Here is a 19,256-nt window from a genome sequence, read left to right on the forward strand (position 1 = left end):
CACTTTGAAATTAATTCCAATATTTCTTGGAGAAGAATATTTGCATGTAAGTGAAATGTTTACGAGCTCAAGCATTTTGTGAGCCTAGCTTGCTGTTAGTCGACTTCATTGCAGCGAAGAACTTCACTGTGAAGCTATTTTCCGGTGTACGACGTACATCTGTGAAGAACAGCAGCTTGCGGTATTTACAAGGAAGTATGCTCTGTGAAGAATACTTTGAAAACCTGAATGACACTAGTGGATGAAAAAATTGTCATAAACACGAGAAGGGTGAAACCAACAATGTATAAAAAAGTTTTTCATAGGTAACATAACATAATTTAGGCTAAATTTAGTATTGTATTAAATATATAAATTTAGTTTACACTTAAAATTTTAACGTTAAATTACATATTTATTTCAAAATTCGTTCGACTCAAAATAAAGCGATTTTGAGACTTGTATCAGTATTGTATAAACCTTAAATTGTATTGTGCAGTGACGGACTCTTTTGCAACACATAATGAGAGATACGTTTTCATGTTCTCCATGAGGAACGTAGCAACGTAAGTACCAAATAGACACGTATTTTGTGTAGTGTTGCTACAGACTGCGCAGTGTCAGTTTGACTCACCTAATGCCACCTCTAGGTGTGCCGTAGTTGAGGGTGACGTCACCGTGCCTCCAGGTGACCGGCTGCCGGCGGCGTGCCACACACGACAGCTGGATGGTGCTGTTCGGCTCGTAGTACTTGTCGCTCAGCGGTCGGCCGCGCTCGTCCACGATCTCCACCTCGGGTGCTATCAACACAGAACAATAGACATCTACAGGGGAGAGAACAAGGCACCTACAGGGGAGTAATAGTGACATGGGTACTGTGGTGTCACCGCCAGACACCACACATGCCAGGTGGTAGCCTTTAAATCGGCCGCGGTCTATCAGTATATGTCGGACCTGCGTCTCGCCTCTATCAGTGATAGCAGACCGAGCGCCGCCACACGGCAGGTCTAGTCTACAGAGACTCCCTAGCACTCGCCCCAGTTGTACAGTCGACTTTGCTATCGATGGTTCACTGTCTGTATACGCTCTCATTTGCAGAGACGACAGTTTATCATAGCCTTCAGCTACGTCATTTGCTACGACCTAGCAAAGTACCATATTCAGTTACAATTCTGAACAAATAATATTGCGAATCATGCACTGTCAAGAGCGACGTTCATCATTAACGGATTAAAGTTAAGTATCAAACTAATTACGTCTGCTTTCTGAATTCTAATTCCTTGTCATGTTCCAGACCTCACGTCAGTATAGTCCTTCTCTCCTCACCCCAACCTGCATGACCTAAAACGCGTGGATTTCGGCCTCCACTAGTAAAACGGTGTTTTCTTTTCTGCCGACACAACAGGTACACTAAAAACGCAACGTATTAGCTTTCCTAATACAGAGTAGGAAAGCAGTTTGCATTCAATATAGCTCCAGATTTTCTTGCAATGAATATATACATTTCTGGTATGGGAATATCATGACATTCTTCCAGTAAAATAGTTGCAACATGAGGTAACGATGATGGACGTCGATAACGATCAAGCACCCCTCTTTCCCAAGTAGACCATAAAGGCTGAACAATATTTAGATGTGGCGACGTGGGTGGCTAAAGAAGAAGCGACAACTCACCCCCGTGCTCACAAAACCAGTCCTGAACAAAGGCAGTGGTGTGTTCTAAGTACAAATTATGCGTTATGAGATTGACCTGGTCGGCCAAAATGGTCAAAACATCATTATCAGTAAAGCGACCTTCTAGAGTAACCACTGTGCTCGTGGAATACCACGACATGGCTGCTCAAATCGTTCACCTGAACTCCCGCCACTTTTCAGTCCTGGGATGTAAATTCGGCCAGAAGTGGGGAATAGCGTCCAACAAAACTCATCCAACTAAAAGACATTATTCTATTGCTACATAGTCCAGGATCTATCATTTTGGCATCATGTTTTCCCTTTATGGTCATGTGCACCACTGATGAGCGGTTGTAGTACAGCAGTTAACGTTACAGTTTCCAGCTTACAGGGCTGACAGGGCTCGCCAAAGTGACATTCAGTTCAGCAGTGATTTTTTGAACGGTCGTCTTATTTTTCGTCACAGTCTTCTTCAGTTAGCGTCCATCATGACTACTTACCACTCACTTTCGTCCGCATGGTGATGTGATACGGTGCCATCTTCTCCCCTCTGCGGTGGCTTTCGCTGTACTATGTTGTTTTCTGCTACGGTCGGCTACTTTCGCTACACAATCCGCTTGCTTTGTACTGTCCTGTATGTCGTCACAAACGCAACTTCCAGATCGTGGCGGATACTGCAGTCCTTCTTGTCGTTAACTCAGCACTTCTAAATACCTTTTGGCTGAAACTTAGACAGTGGCGTTTCAGCGTAAAATAATTCCTCTCACTCCGATATAGATTATTTGCTCCATACGGATACTCCGGAACATTTGCGCTTGTGAATTTTTGTTGCGAAAGATGCTGTGTGCATACCATAGATAATACTTATGGTGTGAATTATTCACCTATTAATTAAGTACCGCTTACGCCTTAACGTTTTCGTTATAAGTCTTAGACGTATTGTTAAAGATATAAAAAATTCTCAAGTAGAAATATTCATTACTATCTGTATAGGGTTGGGAATCTATGTTGGACTAGGAAAAATTGTTTTATATCTTTTATTCCGATGAAAAGATTGTCATATTAAAAGGTCTTATTTATTAAAATAATTATTTGTTCCTCACAAAAGCAATGTAGAGATTAAGTCACGCTGGTGTGTTATATGCCATTCCAAGAAAGAATACTATTCCTGACAATTCTTTTTTCCCTAAAGTGATACTGCCTGCACGGTTCAGGCATCAAGTGACTATCGGAGAAATGTTGACACGTTAAACAGGAAACAGAACCGCATTGTCTCCTTCACAATTAGGAGCATAGCGTGCCCTACTGAACGTCACTCAGAATGCATTTTTAACTGTGTCTTCATTACACTGGCGGCCTTATTAAGAGGCTGTTGAGTTGTGCAGCTCATGGAGATGCTGGCAGACATCTTGATCAGTTTATCTTTCTTGAATATTGAACAGTAACACCACAGGTGTGAAGTGACTGTTGGGTAGACTGTGTGGAGTGGAGGCCAAGGCAGGATGCGTGCCTCAAGCGTACGTATGTGAAAGTCTTTGAAAAATTATGGATATACTCTTTAGTCTTCTGTGACCTGATAATGTATCACTGTTCCCTCTGGATCGTATGTTCCTTTAAACTTAATTTCGATTATGAAGATGTTATAAATAAAGAAATGGATTAACAGATCTACTAGACAGTTTCATTCACGGAATACATGCCGGACGGTGTGGCCGAGCGGTTCTAGGCGTTACTGTGTGGAACCACGCGCCCGCTGCGGTCGCAAGTTGGAATCCTGCCTGGTGCGTGGATGTGTATGATATCCTTAGTTTAGTTAGGTTTAAGTAGGTCTACGTTCTAGGCAACTGATGACCTCAGAAGTCCCATAGTGCTCAGAGCCATTTTTTTTTTTTTTTTTCGTACGCTACGTAGCTCTGGCTGTTCCTTCAACATACTGTTACAAGCCGTTTCAGCGCGCCTATATATTTTCACTGCATTGAGTACTTTCATAACTCTTCAACTCTTGCGCTTTTCCATTTTATTATAGACTATTTAAAAAATTTATGAGGATACGGTACCATATGAAACATGCAATATTGGAAGGTGATTTCTGAGGAATCACTTGCTAACTGTGTGAAATAAATTTCTGTGGCCATCACATAGCGAGGACGGAAAGTTGAATTGACCGCTATTGGATCTGTGAGTGTGGCAGCTCAAACGAAAAAAAGTAGTGTTGCTCATATCTCGCTTGCTTACGCAGAAATAGAAAAATTGATAATAATACGATAACCTATGTATACAGTAATAATTGTACTGTGTCAATCAGTAGTGTGTCAGATAGTTAATACGGACCTACTGATGTGCCCATGCACAACCATTTGTATATTTTGTATTATGTGCTTCATTAACAAAATAAACACATAATGGTACAAAAATAAAAAATAAATTATTTGAAAAATTTCAACGGATAACGTTCGAGAGAATTCCTTACTAAGGAGCTTTATGCTTATTACTGGAAAGAATACTAACTCATAACAATGTAGCCGCGCGGAATGGCTACATGGTTAAGGCGCAATGTCACGGATTGCGAGGCCATTCCCGTCGGAGGTTCGAGTCCTCCCTCGGGGATGGGTGCGTGTGTGTGTGCGTGTCTGTGTGTGTGTGTGTGTGTGTGTGTGTGTGTGTGTGTGTGTGTGCGTGTGTGTGTTGTTCTTAGCATAGGATAGTTTGTTAGTTAGATAGTGTGTAAGTCTAGGGACGGATGACCTCAGCAGTTTCGTCCCTTAGGAATTTACATACATTTGAGCATAACAATGCACAAAACACCACTACATATAAACGCTTCTCCTTACAAAATTCAGTTAACTAATCTAACCAAAACCAAACTTGTTATTACTTGGCAAAGCGAAGTGATAATCTCGCCACGAAGAAACAGTGAGGCGAAAGTAGTATAGGCATACAATAGAGCATTCTTAGAAGTTGAAGCACTGTCATACGCAGCCCGAATATCACAAAGTTTCCAAGTGACGCGTTTTCCACAAGACAAAAATCTAATTTGAATGTTTGCTGTCATGTTTACGTATTACACCCGAGTCTATTTTGCTAACCGAAGAAATTATCTGTTTCCGAGTGTCATTTCTCTAGCGCAAATGGATTATGTAAATCTGCTGATCGGATTAAGTCAAGTCTGTGGAGATTATCGGTTCCTTCGTAGACATTTTTTTTTCGGAGAGGGAGAGAGAGAGAGAGAGAGAGAGAGAGAGAGAGGGAGGGAGAGAGAGCCAGATCACGTGCATTATGGAAAATAACTGAGAAGTGATCACAGGTTAAGCATTATACAATTAAACATTTTGGACACTTAAGTGCCTCGAAATGTTTTGAACGGTTTGTATTAAACTTAGTAATGATCACTTAAGCAATGTTGTAGTGTAGGGGTTAAAATATATTGCTCGTAAACTAATAATTCGTACTTTAGAATATATCGAGGTACTTTAAATTTTTATTTTTAAGTCTTTAGCTAAACCCCTTTATATTTGTATTCATTTAGTTATATTTATTTTATTTCAGAACCTTTGCCTTTCTTTCTTGTCTGTCAACCACCTTACAGATGGTTTCAAAAACCCGATGTCATTTCCCCTTGCTTGAGTTACCCAATGTCTTCTCACCAGCAAATGGATGTGAACGAGTGCGTTTTCTAGTAAGGGAAAGTGGTTATAATGATTTACAAAGTAACTTGCTGTGAAGGATAATGAAATTGTCACCGATTTTGTGTTGTTGATGCAGAAAATATTGCGGCATTTGTGTGTATTGTTTCAAAAAAAAAAAATGTTGTCCTCAAAGACTCAAATAAATAAAGAATTGATGTCATGGTGAGCGTAACAGTTATGCATTTTCTCCACACAAAATCCCTTCATACAAAAAGTCAGCTATTTCAAAGACAAACTGTTTAACTGCCGTGTTATAGGCATTCAGCTACACTTCCGCCAACAATCGGCGGGCACCATGCACTACAATTAAACACTCACTGGCACTAATATTCAACAATATTTCCGGCACGCTTTGCACAGTTTGCCAACATTTATTTACGGTGTAGCGTGTGTGAATCCATTTATCATCTAAATAAACCCCTAGCTGATTTGATTGTCGTGCGTAATTCCTCCGTGACAAACCTGATGTATGGTAAGCCCTTTTGGCAACTATGACTTATCTTCTGCACACGTTTGTTTTGGTACTTTTTAAAACTAAACCGTATAGAAGCAACGATTTTCTAAATGTTTCCTCTCTAGCCTCGGAGTTAATTTCGGTGCAAAAGAATTTATGTATTGTAGTTTTTGCTAAGATGGTGTTTCTTTTATATTGTTCCTAACAGTGTTGAAACTGCTGTCTGATGATAAATTCATCCACATCGTTAGTGGGCAGTTTATTGTGAGCACCTTGCTTGTATTTCTTTATCGTAAAAACTTGAATTCTTCTCTATACAATTTCGTGTCCTTCCTGCCGTAATTTGCAAACCATCTCGTTGTTCGATTTTAGCATTTGGGTTGCGCATTCCGTCACGTTTTCCACTGGCACGATAAATCGCTTCTCCTCGTCAACAAATGTAATTACGTCAACCACGAGCCGTCGCGCCTGCCTGCAAAGATGTTTCCCGAGCTGCGACGAAACAACGCGTGCCATTTTAACCGGAGTGAGGCTGTATCTATTCATGTAACCAATGTGTTTGTTCCTATTGCTGTCGCATTACGTATTCCCCTTGCCGGGTCATGCTTCGTATACGTTGTAAGCAACAGGAAACAATGCATGCCCGAAATACAGCACATACGCGCAGACAAAAGAAGCAGAATACGACGACGCTTCTTTTGTCTCTCCTGACTTTCTGTATTTCGGGGATACATTGTTTTCTTGTTGGGTTTATCAAAAAAAAAAATTTGGTGCGTCTATATTCTGAAACTAATAAACATATACAACGAATTTCCTTTTTTGGCTGTATTGACATGGTTACCACACTGTAGCGAGCATGCCTCGAGTTACAGCTTCCACAGATGCTGTTATGTGATGTCCCAGTTCACTCAGTGTTGTTCGTAAGGGAGGCACATAAATACATTATTTTATAAGCCCCAACAAGAAATAATCACATACAGGGATTAAGAAAGCTGACATCCCAATCTGGCCAAGAACTAAATTGTTTGTCGCCTTCACGAAGAGCTTGCAGTAGCTGAATTTTGTGTTATTTCACATGTGAAAGCCGACAAAACGGACGTCAGACGCACATCGGAGGCATGCTGAACTGTCGAGCTTCATGGCGGTCGGATTTCTGCGTACTCCTTCTGAAAGTGTGGCGGATGCGTCCAACGTCTCTGTCGGGGACGGCCCGGCTACTGGCCTTTACATGAACAAACTGTTTCTCTACATTGATGGCATCGTCTAATGCTCTGTGCTGTAGCAGGACCCACACAATACTTAGAAGGAAAGTCGCGCTTAACAGTTTTTAATAACCCGCATTGTGCAAAACATAGAACATAAAAAGCTTTCTGTTCTCCTGACACCATTTAATTAGAACTGAAGTATTCACACATAGGAAGTGCAGGGAAGCTAAGACGAAATGGCTGCCGGAAAAATGTAAAGACATCGAAAAAGGTATGATTGTCGGAAGGACACACTCAGCATACAGGAAAGTAAAAAAAACCTTTGGTGACATTAAAAGCAACGGTGGTAACATTAAGAGTGCAACGGGAATTCCACTGTTAAATGTAGAGGAGAGAGCAGATAGGTGGAAAGAATACTTTGAAAGCCTCTATTAGAGTGAAGATTTGTCTGATGTGTTAGAAGAAGAAACAGGAGTCGATATAGAAGAGATAGGGGATCCAGTATTAGAATCGGAATTTAAAAGAGCTTTGGAGGACTTAAGGTCAAATAAGGCAGATGGGATACATAACATTCCATCAGAATTTCTAAAATCATTAGGGGAAGTGGAAACAAAACGACTATTCACATTGGTGTGTAGAATATGTGAGTCTGGCAACATACCATCAAACTTTCGGAAAAACATCAACCACACAATTCCGAAGACGGCAAGAGCCGACAAGTGCGAGAATTATGGCACAATCAGCTTAACAGCTCATGCATCGAAGCTGCTTACAAGAATAATATACAGAAGAATGGAAAAGAAAATTGAGAATGCGCTAGGTGACGATCAGTTTGGCTTTAGGGAAAGTAAAGGCACGAGAGAGGCAATTTTGACGTTACGGCTAATAAAGGGAGCAAGGCTAAAGAAAAATGAAGACACGTTCATAGGATTTGTCGACCTGGAGAAAGCGTTCGACAATATAAAATGGTGCAAGCTGTTCACGATTCTGAAAAAAGTAGGGGTAAGCTATAGGGAGGGACAGGTCATATAGAATATGTATAACAACCAAGAGGGAATAACAAGAGTGGACGATCAAAAACGAAGTGCTCGTATTAAGAAGGGTGTAAGACAAGGCTGTTGCCTTTCGTTCCTACTCTTCAATCTGTACATCGAGGAAGCAATGATGGAAATAAAGGAAAGGTTCAGGAGTGGGATTAAAATACAAGGTGAAAGGACATCAATGATACGATTCGCTGATGACATTGCTATCCTTAGTGAAAGTGAAGAAGAATTAAATGATCTCCTGAACGGAATGAACAGTTTAATGAGCACACAGTATGGTTTGAGAGTAAATCGGAGAAAGACGAAGGTAATGAGAAGTAGTAGAAATGAGAACAGTGAGAAACTTAACATCAGGATTGATGGTCACGAAGTCAATGAAGTTAAGGAATTCTGCTACCTAGGCAGTAAAATAACCAATGACGGACGGAGCAAGGAGGACATCAAAAGCAGAATTGCTATGGCAAAAAAGGCATTTCTTGCCAAGAGAAGTCTACTAATATCAAATACCGGCCTTAATTTGAGGAAGAAATTTCTGAGGATGTACGTCTGGAATACAGCATTCTATGGTAGTGAAACATGGACTGCGGGAAAACCGGAACAGAAGAGAATCGAATCATTTGAGATGTGGTGCTAAAGACGAATGTTGAAAATTTGGTGGACTGGTAAGGTAAGGAATGAGGAGGTTCTACGCAGAATCGGAGAGGAAAGGAATATGTGGAAAACACTGATAAGGAGAAGGGACAGGATGATAGGACATCTACTAAGGCATGAGGGAATGACTTCCATGGTAGTAGAGGGAGTTGTAGAGGGCAAAAACTGTAGAGGAAGACTGAGATTGGAATACGTGAAGCAAATAATTGAGGACGTAGGTTGCAAGTGCTACTCTGAGATGAAGAGGTTACCACATGTAAAATCGAGAGTTTGCTCTTCCCAACAGTACTTTGCTCACCGCATACCTTAAAAAAAAGTAATAGTTATGATTTTTTTAAAAATCGGATGGTTCTTTTTGATACACCCTGCATATACCCTAAACTCTTTTAATATTACTGTTCGTAAAGTAATAAGCTCTCCAGTAATCAATATTGAATGTCGTATCCAAAAATTATATATCTTTACAAAAATGTAGGTAAATTCGAGTGAGCAGAATTTGATGAAGGGCTTCATTTGGATTTTTTTTTCAAATGATACTCGGATTTGCAAATCTAACAATAGGAAATAGGAACATTTTGGAAGTAAAAGTAAAGTTTTAAGACGTGATCGGCTGGGAGACCACGAGGGGCACTGTCAGCCGCCTGTTAAGGAAGGTTTTTCCTATCCCTCGCGCACGATAACATCTTTTCCTCGCAAAGTGAGAAATTTGCATATTAGTTACGTTACATGTGTAGATCACTGTAATGGGTGTGTATGTTGTGTGGCGTCATGTTTGCTCTGTATGATGATGACGGAAAGGAGAGGGTGAAACACGGTGCCAGCAAGTAGCTTTTACCGCCGACGGGCGGATCACAGTCAACTGTGGCGCATGCCCCAATTCAATGAGACACTGCGGAGGGGTTTGGAATTTAATCCAGGTAACTGGCGAAAAGTCTGGGGATGAAAACTCTACGCTACCACCCCTCCACCCCTTTGCCTCAAAACCAAAGGCAAAGGCAAAATTCCCCTTACTTCACGCCTATGGTCACAAATATTCTTAGGTTGTCAGACTACCAGTTTCGTTCTATAATGACCATCATCAGATCTGTAGCAGAATACAGAAGAAACACAAATACAACTAGGAGACTGTCTATAGCTTAGAACAATAAAATAGACGATTTATTGTTTTAAGCTATACACAGGGTGTGCACAATGGGACTCCAACATTTTAATATCCTAGTATCTTTCTCATTTCAAATGGTGGACCTGTGAATCCTGGTGGGCAGACAGAGCAACTCAAAAAGTTTGTGGTGTGCAAATTTGATACGCCAAGTGGCCGTAGTGGGGCTGCAATCAATTCAAAAAAATGGTTCAAATGGCTCTGAGCACTATGGGACTTAACATCTATGGTCATCAGTCCCCTAGAACTTAGAACTACTTAAACCTAACTAACCTAAGGACAACACACAACACCCAGCCATCACGAGGCAGGGAAATCCCTGACCCCACCGGGAATCGAACCCGGGAACCCGGGCGTGGGAAGCGAGAACGCTACCGCACGACCACGAGACGCGGGCTGCAATCAATTGTTTTAGCAAAATGGACGATATGATGGAGCGTGCACAAGTGGTCTGGTGGTATGCAGAGACCAAATCGGCGACCCAAGTGCAAAGAAACTTTCGTCGAGTTTCCAACAAAGCGCCCCCGCCGTCCAAGACTATAAAGAAGTGGTGTGATCAGTTTTAGGCTACTGGGAGTATTGCGAAAGGGCATGGTGGTGGTAAGCCTGCGATCAGCGAACGTCATGTGGAACAAGTGCGGCGGTCATTCGAACAAAGTCCACAGAAGTCAGAGCGACAGGCAGCACGAGAACTTCGTATGAAACATTCAACAGTGCACAAAGTGCTTCATTAGCGATTACGTTTGTACGCATATAAAGTGCAGTTTGTGCAAGAAATCAAGCCCGATGATCGACCAAAGCGAGAAGAATTTGTATGTGTCATGCTAGATCGCAGTGCCGCGCACGAGACATTTTTATCACGTGTGATGTTTACTGACGAGGCAACCTTTCACGTGTCAGGGGCTGTCAATCGTCACAATGTGCGCATCTCGGGTTCCGAAAACCCACATGCACCTAGAGAACACAAGCGTGGCAGTGCGAAAGTTAATGTGTGGCGTGGTTTGATGATAAATCGAATTGTTTTTCTTTCAGGAGCCGACTGTGGATGGAACCATCTACCTCGACATATTGGAACAATTTGCCGTGCTACATAGAACAGACCTACAGCCAACTGTGATGTTTCAACAGGACTGTGCACCACCCCATTGGAACCCTGATGTCCGAAAATTTTTTAATGACACATTCCCGCAACGATGGATTGGCCGTGGAGGTCCAATTCCTTGGCCGCCACGTTCGCCCGACGTAACTACCGTCGATTTTTCTTGTGGGGTTATGTGAAAGACCAGGAATAAGCTACACCAGTAAAGGATCTGCAAGACTTGGAACAGCGCATAAGAATTGTCATCAACTCTGTCACAGAACAGATGCTCCGCAACACATGGCACGAAATCGATTATAGACTTGATATCCTTCGCGCTACTCGTGGCGCCCATATTCAACTGTACTGAACCGTCCAACTGTGTGTGAAAACTTGATGAGCTGCTGTATGATTTCCCTGTACTTGTTCGTCAATAAATTGTGTTTCATCTCAGATTTTATGAGTTCAACTGTTGGAGTCTCATTGTGGACACCCTGTGCATCTTTTTCTTCAGTCTTCTGACTGATTTGGTGCAGCCAGCCACGAATACCTCTACTGTACCATCCTCTTCATCTCAGAGTAGTTCTTGCAACTCCTTCATTTGATGGCTCTACTCGAATCTCTGTCTACAGTGTTTGCGCTCTGCAGCTCCCACTGCTAGAGACCTGTCTGTTCAGATTTGCAAGGCTGTTATTTGAGATGGCACAGACTTGCTTTATTTTCACTTGGGTAGTTTTCTTGTGAATAATGCTGTCCTGTAACTACGTACCATTTTGCACGCCAACAAAAAAAAATGTTTAATCTAAAATGTTACTGGAGAGTCCATTGTAAAATATAGTGATAAATTTTAATTGAAGAATTATGTTGCCAGTGTAAGTGACATAACTAATTAACAGTGATAGAATAGTGTATGATGATAGAGGCTGTCTGAAATATTTTCAAGGAGGAATAGAATATTCATTTTGTTGTTTCTTCGACCATACAGCCATATTCTGCTAAAACACTTTGGTAACGTTTACCCTAAGATTTACATATTAGTCTGCTAAAAGAGTTACTACTTTGGCAAGCATTCGATGGAAACTAAAGAATAATACAGCCATCTCTAGTTTTGATTGTTGTATAATTTTTTACTGCATGTTTCAAGAACACTGTTGTGTTACTGAAGTTGTGTGATTTGGTGCCAAATGACTTATCAGTTGAATGTGTCTTCAAAGCGTTAGAAAAACTATAATTATGGTAATTAAAATGTCATGTGATCGCACTATGTCTTTAAATAAAGTTTATTTGACAGTAAATGGATAATTGCGGCTACAATATCATAAGATAAACATTATAATTATGCTCTCAAGCCATCGTGAATGATACATTATTTTCTAATTAATTTGCTTTGTCTACTTTGGGGACCATTATTTAATATTAAAATGGTCGATAATTTCCTTTCTTTTATTACTTAATACCCCATTTCTTTCTTCAGCTTAGATACAACCGTGTGTTTCAGCCGATAGTACATTTCTTTAAAAACATCCTGTAATTCTTACTTACTTCACGGTTGATTTTACTTTTGTAAAGAATATTTCAAACTCTTATCTGTATTTTGAGTCTTTTTGAATTTTCGAACAAAGATGTTTTACATCTAAGCAATTTTTAGTTGAGTCTTTTGTGACTTATTTTAACTTTTCTTAGCTGTTTCTTCGGTAAATGTATAAGCATACTTGCGTATATAATTGAAATTACGAGTGTCATCTTAGCTTCAAGTTTTGGTCGATGTTACATCTTTTCACAGTATCTTCCAACCTTATGATCACTACATTTTGTCACCCAACAGAATGTTTTGAGAATTTGCTGCCATTTTCGTGCCTTTGTGATACGTATAAGTTTTTTCATTGTTAAGGTCATTGTTAATGTTTGCACCACTGTGGTTCATACCGATAATGTGAGCTTTTTATGTAATTTCTCTAGTATGTAGTGTTTCATAATACATACTTTATGAACTGATCATAGTAATCACTCATGTTTTGTATGAATAATTATTATAACTGCCCCTCTACATTTAAGCTTTTGATGTTTCAATAACGTAGAGTTAATGAGATTTCAGTCTAATTTACGATGTGTACACTAATGTAGTAGTTGCTGGAAAATGAATATAGTTAGAAACTTGTATTTATGACGTGTGCAGTCACAGCTCTTGGTAAACGTTACAGCCTGAATGAAATAGTTTTTCCTTCATCGAATATAGAAAATTGTCTAGGAAAGCAATTATCTACTTTTTTACGTTTGGTTTTCAAATTGCAGTTTTACATAAATGTCTCCTTCAAAAGTTATTTCCTTATACTAAGACAACATAATATTAAAAGGTTCTATAGCTTTATATATGGAGTGACATCAGGTTAATCCGCAGAGGTCCTCTAACGCCATGTCTTCTGTTCTGTGCTGTTGCTTCAGATATCTCGTGATGAATCCTTCCTGTCAGATACATCCAAGCAGACGAACTGTAAATGACAAAGTTGATTGGAAGAGCAACCAGGTGATAAAAGTTTTCCCTCAAGGTCTGACCTACTAGCCGAAGACATGAGCCTTGTCGGCTAATGGCAAGTGTGTAACGCACAGGCCTACAAAGCAGTTGTAACCGTCAACTTTCAGCACGGTGGCAATGTCTATATTTCAGCGTAGTGAGAGAGAGGCCTTTTGTCCGTGCAGAAAGACCAGTTTGGCTTCAGCAAAGCGAAATGCATCAGTGATTGTGTTCTGACAGTGTGCTTGATAAAACTTAAGAATACACATTTCTAGAGTTTTCGACCTAAAAGCGGGTTAAATAACATAATATTGTGAAAGATAATTGAAAGGTAGTTCAATAACACACGGCGTGCTAAACTTAAAGACTAAAGTAGCTTTCACATGATGAGTCGGAATCAAGTAATATAGATCCATGAAAATTGGACGACAAATAGAAAAAACTGCTACAGTTTACTGCTGGGCTACATATTTTTCAAAGTATTACATGTAGAGATATAATTATTTATGAATAGAACCGTAATTTGTATTGTCGCCACCAGACGATGTTAAAAGTGCACTGTCTTGACAAAATGGCAACAAAGTGTGAAGAAAGTTTTTGTGTTATATGGGAATGCAGGCTTTCTCGGCGGATTTGGATGATTCAGTCTTCTCACGTTATCAGAAGGTGAAAGATGATTTTACTCGGCTGATAACCTGAGACCACATTATCATCGGGTTTTTGTATGTTGTAACAAGTGAGATGTTTGTATGTTCCAACAGTGCAGCGCGGATTCAGAAGAAATTATGCAGGAGAATCGGCATGTAAACAGAGCATTGTGCGTTTGTATCAACAACCTACGGACACTGGTTCTGCATGTAAAATGAAAAGTACCTGTCAACCAAGAGTGTCATACACAACTATGGAGAGGATGACGGAAGGTTTCGTACGCTTTCCAAAAATATGCATGGTCTGTGCAAATCAAGAACTTGAAATATCGCAGGAAACTGAGTGGAAGATTTTGTGATAGAGGTTACATTTCAAACCGTTCCCTCTGCAATTCGTGCAACTTTTAAAACGGGAAGACTATGCTTCCGACCTTCAGTTTCGCATCAGACTGCAGCAAGCACTCGTGAATGAACGTTTCGCCTCCAAGCTGATACTCAGCGACGAATCAATCTTCCGTTTGTCTGGAAATGTTAGTAGCCACATTGTGAGACAGTGTGCCAATGAACGACCGCATGGAATTGTTACGTAAGAACGAGATTCGCCGAAAGTTAAAATTTTCTGTGGAGTATCACAGAAGAGGCTATACGCTCCGTTTTTCTTCTTTGAGAGAATTTTGAATGGTACAGCTTAACTTGATATATTGCAGGTGTTATGGATGTCTCCATTTCATCTTCCGAGAAGACGGGTCAGCGAATCATTGGATCATCGACGTTCATCGCAACCTAAACGACGAACCTCTGCCTCGCGGGATTATACGTAGTCGCAAAGATGAAGTGGCCCTTTTCACTTCGTCCCCAGGTAGCCTGATGTAACGCCAGAAGACTTTTTCTTCTGGGGTCGTCAAGAGTTGTGTTTACGCAGTCTAGGAGCCACGAATCATCGCGTCACAGCCGCAGTCATGACCATTGACAGATATTGCTACATAAGATAACGAACGAATCTGATTAACTTTTGTCGTATCACCACAGAGACATTCATAGAACATTTGTGGGGTGCAAAAGGCAGATTTGATGAGTTAACAGTTCCATTAATACATAAATCAGATTTACATTTATATGTGATCATTAAAACGAAAGTGAAAATTTCATTCAAGAGTTAGTATCACACTGAAGTTTACTACGATTTATGATAGTCTCCTGGACACAAAGACAGGACACGGCTGTTAGTACTGCACCATGAATCGTCGTGAGTTCACTTCAATTATCGCTTTGTGATAAAAGTGTAGTTTCAGATTCGCTCACAGCATATTTCGTTCGTTTACCTTCTCTTATAAACTGTAACAGTTCTTTATAATTATGGTACATTTTTACCAGTTCATGATATTTGGCAGTGCTACAATATTCGAAAGTAACTATCGTCCTTAAAATTTGCTCAGCAGGTCGGCAATATAAGAGTGGCCTGGAAAATATACTGCGCAATAGAAGTAAAGATTTGGTGGTAAGATCTTATGGAACCAAACTGCTAAGGTCATCGTTCCCTAAGCTTATACACTACTTAATCTAACTCATATTAACTTACGCTATAGACAACACACACATACATGCCGTAGGGAGGACTCGAACCTCCGACGGGGAAAGCCGCGTGGACGTGACAAGGGCTTAGAACTAACGGATAACGAAAAACTGTTATTTCGTGTCATTGCAAAGCACAAGTTTCAAATTTGGCTCAAAAATGCCTAATATCTTCCGCCGTAACGGTACAAAAGCGTGGCTCTCAGCGACGTCACCTCCGAGCTCCGCGACGTTTCAGATACCAAGATGTCGACGTATGTGAAGAAGAGGCCACAGCTCGGAAGATCGTGTGAGCTGTAATGTGGGTTAACAATATGAAACAGCCATCAAATTTACCGCATGTCTGCTCAACGCAACTGCGGATGTGGCACACGATGAGAAGGTTTTCACAACCCCTCTTACGATCATTTAACACCTTCTTTTAACGACTCTGCGATGGAGGTCAGAACTGCGACGCCTAGTGTTGAAATCCCGCGGTTGTCATCTGGGTGGCGAGGAAAACATTTCAGACACACCACCGCCCAGAATCAAGACGAAGAGATTAAGCTTATCCATTACGGATATTTTAAAACGCGTGAATGTTAATTGAATGTAGATACAAAAAACAACAGCCAGTCAATATACTAAATAATTATTTATTATTATATGAACCGGTTTTCTAACCTTTTCCGGTTCATCTTCAGATGGTTTCTGGAAGTTGCAACATTATTTGTAGCATAATGCTGGGTGCTGGCTTGCAACAGTATGAGTGGCTTTTTTCCGTTAGTGTCCACCTGTATGATTTCATTTTGATGGCCAGTTGGTGAATTGATATACCAACTGGCCATCAAAATGGAAGCAGACAGATGGACATTAAAGAAAACGCTGCCCTTAGTGTCGCAAGCCATCACCCAGCATTGTGCTACAAATTAAATCTAACTTCCAGAAACCGTCTGAACATGAACCTGAAAAGGTTCGAAAACCGGTCACTGAACTATAAATAATTATTCAAAAAAGTGAGCGGTTGAAGTTTTACGTATTTACAAGAGAAAAAGATATCAGGAGATGAAATGAAGGGCGTCAATGAAACTACTATTTCCCTGTGTCGTTGATTCCCACTTTGTTTCACTATCTAAAAGGATAGTTCGCAATGCAATGAGCAACACGAAGAAGTTCTTGACAATATTTAGACTGCTGACACACTAGGACGTTTCAACCATTCTCTAACGACATTGTAGGGCTGCATCTAAAATATTCAAATGTGTGTGAAACCTTATGGGACTTAACTGCTAAGGTCATCAGTCCCTAAGCTTACACAATTCTTAACCTAAATTATCCTAAGGACAAACACACACACCCATGCCCGAGGGAGGACTCGAACCTCCGCCGGGACCAGCCGGGCTGCATCTCCATTGACTGTAGCGTGACCGCAATTTTTGTTGTCTTGTACAGATTGGAATCGCTAGGGACCGTTAAGAACCACCGTTCAAAGAAGTATGAATGTGATTCAAGGCAGCAAAGGCTGCTTACTCTTTCTCAACCCACCTGCTTTCTTCCCTCACAGTGATGTGATCAAGTGGGAACGCAACATTAACGTGAAAGGTTCTCTCTAAGACACCCCAGTTTGGCAAAACCCTCGATGCCACCACGCACATAAGCTGAACACGTTATATCCTTCCTTCAGAAATTTCAATAATAAAAAAAGGCTGGGGGCTGCCCTAGAGCCTGGAGTTCAGGGTGCGGTTTGTCTACCTAGAGGCGCTATAACAGACACCAGGGCGAATTGATGTCAAAGTTTCTATCACTTACATTCCTAACGTGATGAACAAAGTTGCGTGGGTGACACCGAAGGTGTTGTCGAACTGAGGTGGCTTAGAGGTTCCCTATGCCATTTTGTTCACGCAATTGTTAATGTTTCAGTCCTGTGGATGGCGTTACAGGAGAGTAGAAATTAGGACTACTGGCACCTTATTATCACGTTCAAATTATATTTAATGGTTTTGAACGGTTACCAGTGGTTCTAATCTGTACACGATAGCAAAAATTATGGTAGCGCTACACTCCAAAACCGCGCACTCACGTTCAGCTGTGATGCTGACCCACGATGTCCTTGTAAAAGCTTTGAAACGTCTGGAGGTATCAGCAGTGCTGACGGTTATTAAGGACATCTTCCCGTTGCTCCTCGCACTGTAAACTGTCGTTTTCCACAGCGAAGTGTGCGAGACTCAACGGCCCAGGTAAGTGGCAGTTTCATATACGCCACTTAGGCCACCCCTTGAAGCCTTTTCGTGTGGATACTGAGCGAGTGTTTTCCTCGGACACCGATAAGAAAAGCATGCATGATGTCAGCGCTGGGCGTCGCGGTTCTGACCTCTATGCCAGACATGTGAAAAGAAGGGCTATGACGGCTTTCGCATAGTGTGAAATTTGATACCAGCATGACATAATTAACCCACCTTACAGCTCATACGACTCTCCGTATGTATCGACAACTTGCTGTTCGGATTGTCGCCGAACCCGAGGCAGGATACACTAAGCGCCACGCTTTTGTAGCATTACAGATGAAGGTCGTAGGTACCACTGAAGGAAGTTTCAAACTTATACGTCACAATGGGAGGCATTTACGGGGTTTGAGAAAGTAATCCCTTACTTTTGTTGTGCAATGTAGATCGTTTCTCTTAAGATGGGGGAATCCAGCTAACCTCATTCGCATTTGGGGCGAAAGTTTTAAGTCCCGTTGCGTATATTTAGGCGCATGAATTATTTTACGGCCAACTTTATTTTGTCCACTCTGCGTAGGAAACATCATGAAATACGTAGACTGGAATACAAGATGAGAAGTATCTGGACTAAAAAAGCTTAAAGCGGAGCTGCAGTGTTTATAGTCAACAATAAAGCCAAGAAGCAAAAAGGGAGGGAAGATAAGACTTGGAAGTGATATTATAATTCTGGATAAAAGGTTGTCAGTGATATGATTGCTTCTTCAATGAAAATGTAGAAAAATTATGGGACTGGGTAAATGGAACGTGCTGGCTTATGAGTACAAAATATGGATTAAAAGTAAACTGAATGAAGTTAAATAAGTATTGATGTAAAGCGGTAATGAGACTAGCCATGAACAGAACATGAAAGTTTGTGGCCACAAAGTAGATGAAATGAAATAATTCTGCTACACTGGAAGCACAATAACGAATCACGTATGAAAAAAAGGTGGATTTAAATAGCAGGGTAGTACAGACAGAGCATGTGTTTCACGACAAAAGAAAGTGGCTACAGTAAACATAGGACTTAATTTGAGGAGAGAACTGCTGAGAATGTGCGTTTGGGGCACGCCATTGTATGGAAGGGACTCATGGACTGCAGGAAGATCGTAAAGGAAGAGAACGGAAGAGACTGACATGTGGTGCTATTGCAAGATGCTGAAATGAGGATATTCGCCGAATAGACGAGAAGAGGAATGTGCGGTATATGTTGACTAGAAGATGAGACGTTATCATAAGGGGAATAACTTCCATGGTACCAGTAAAGGATAAAAACACAGGTGATACTGTGAGATAAAGAGACTGGAACAGGCGATGAATGGTGAAAAGAAAAGGAAAGGAGAAGGTAACCTGATC

General features: G+C 40.9%; 1 protein-coding gene across 1 annotated transcript in view; it reads right to left on the reverse strand.

Moving 5' to 3' along the window:
* Positions 1 to 19,256, reverse strand: part of LOC126354525 (uncharacterized) — a 1,077,765-nt gene that overhangs the window by 143,253 nt on the left and 915,256 nt on the right. The window contains exon 5 of the mRNA XM_050004252.1: positions 614 to 779. Within this exon, the coding sequence (XP_049860209.1) occupies positions 614 to 779 (166 nt within the window). The remainder of the gene's footprint in view (positions 1 to 613; positions 780 to 19,256) is intronic.

The sequence above is a fragment of the Schistocerca gregaria genome, chromosome 3 (genome assembly GCF_023897955.1).
Source record: "Schistocerca gregaria isolate iqSchGreg1 chromosome 3, iqSchGreg1.2, whole genome shotgun sequence".
NCBI classification, from domain to species: Eukaryota; Metazoa; Arthropoda; class Insecta; order Orthoptera; family Acrididae; genus Schistocerca; species Schistocerca gregaria.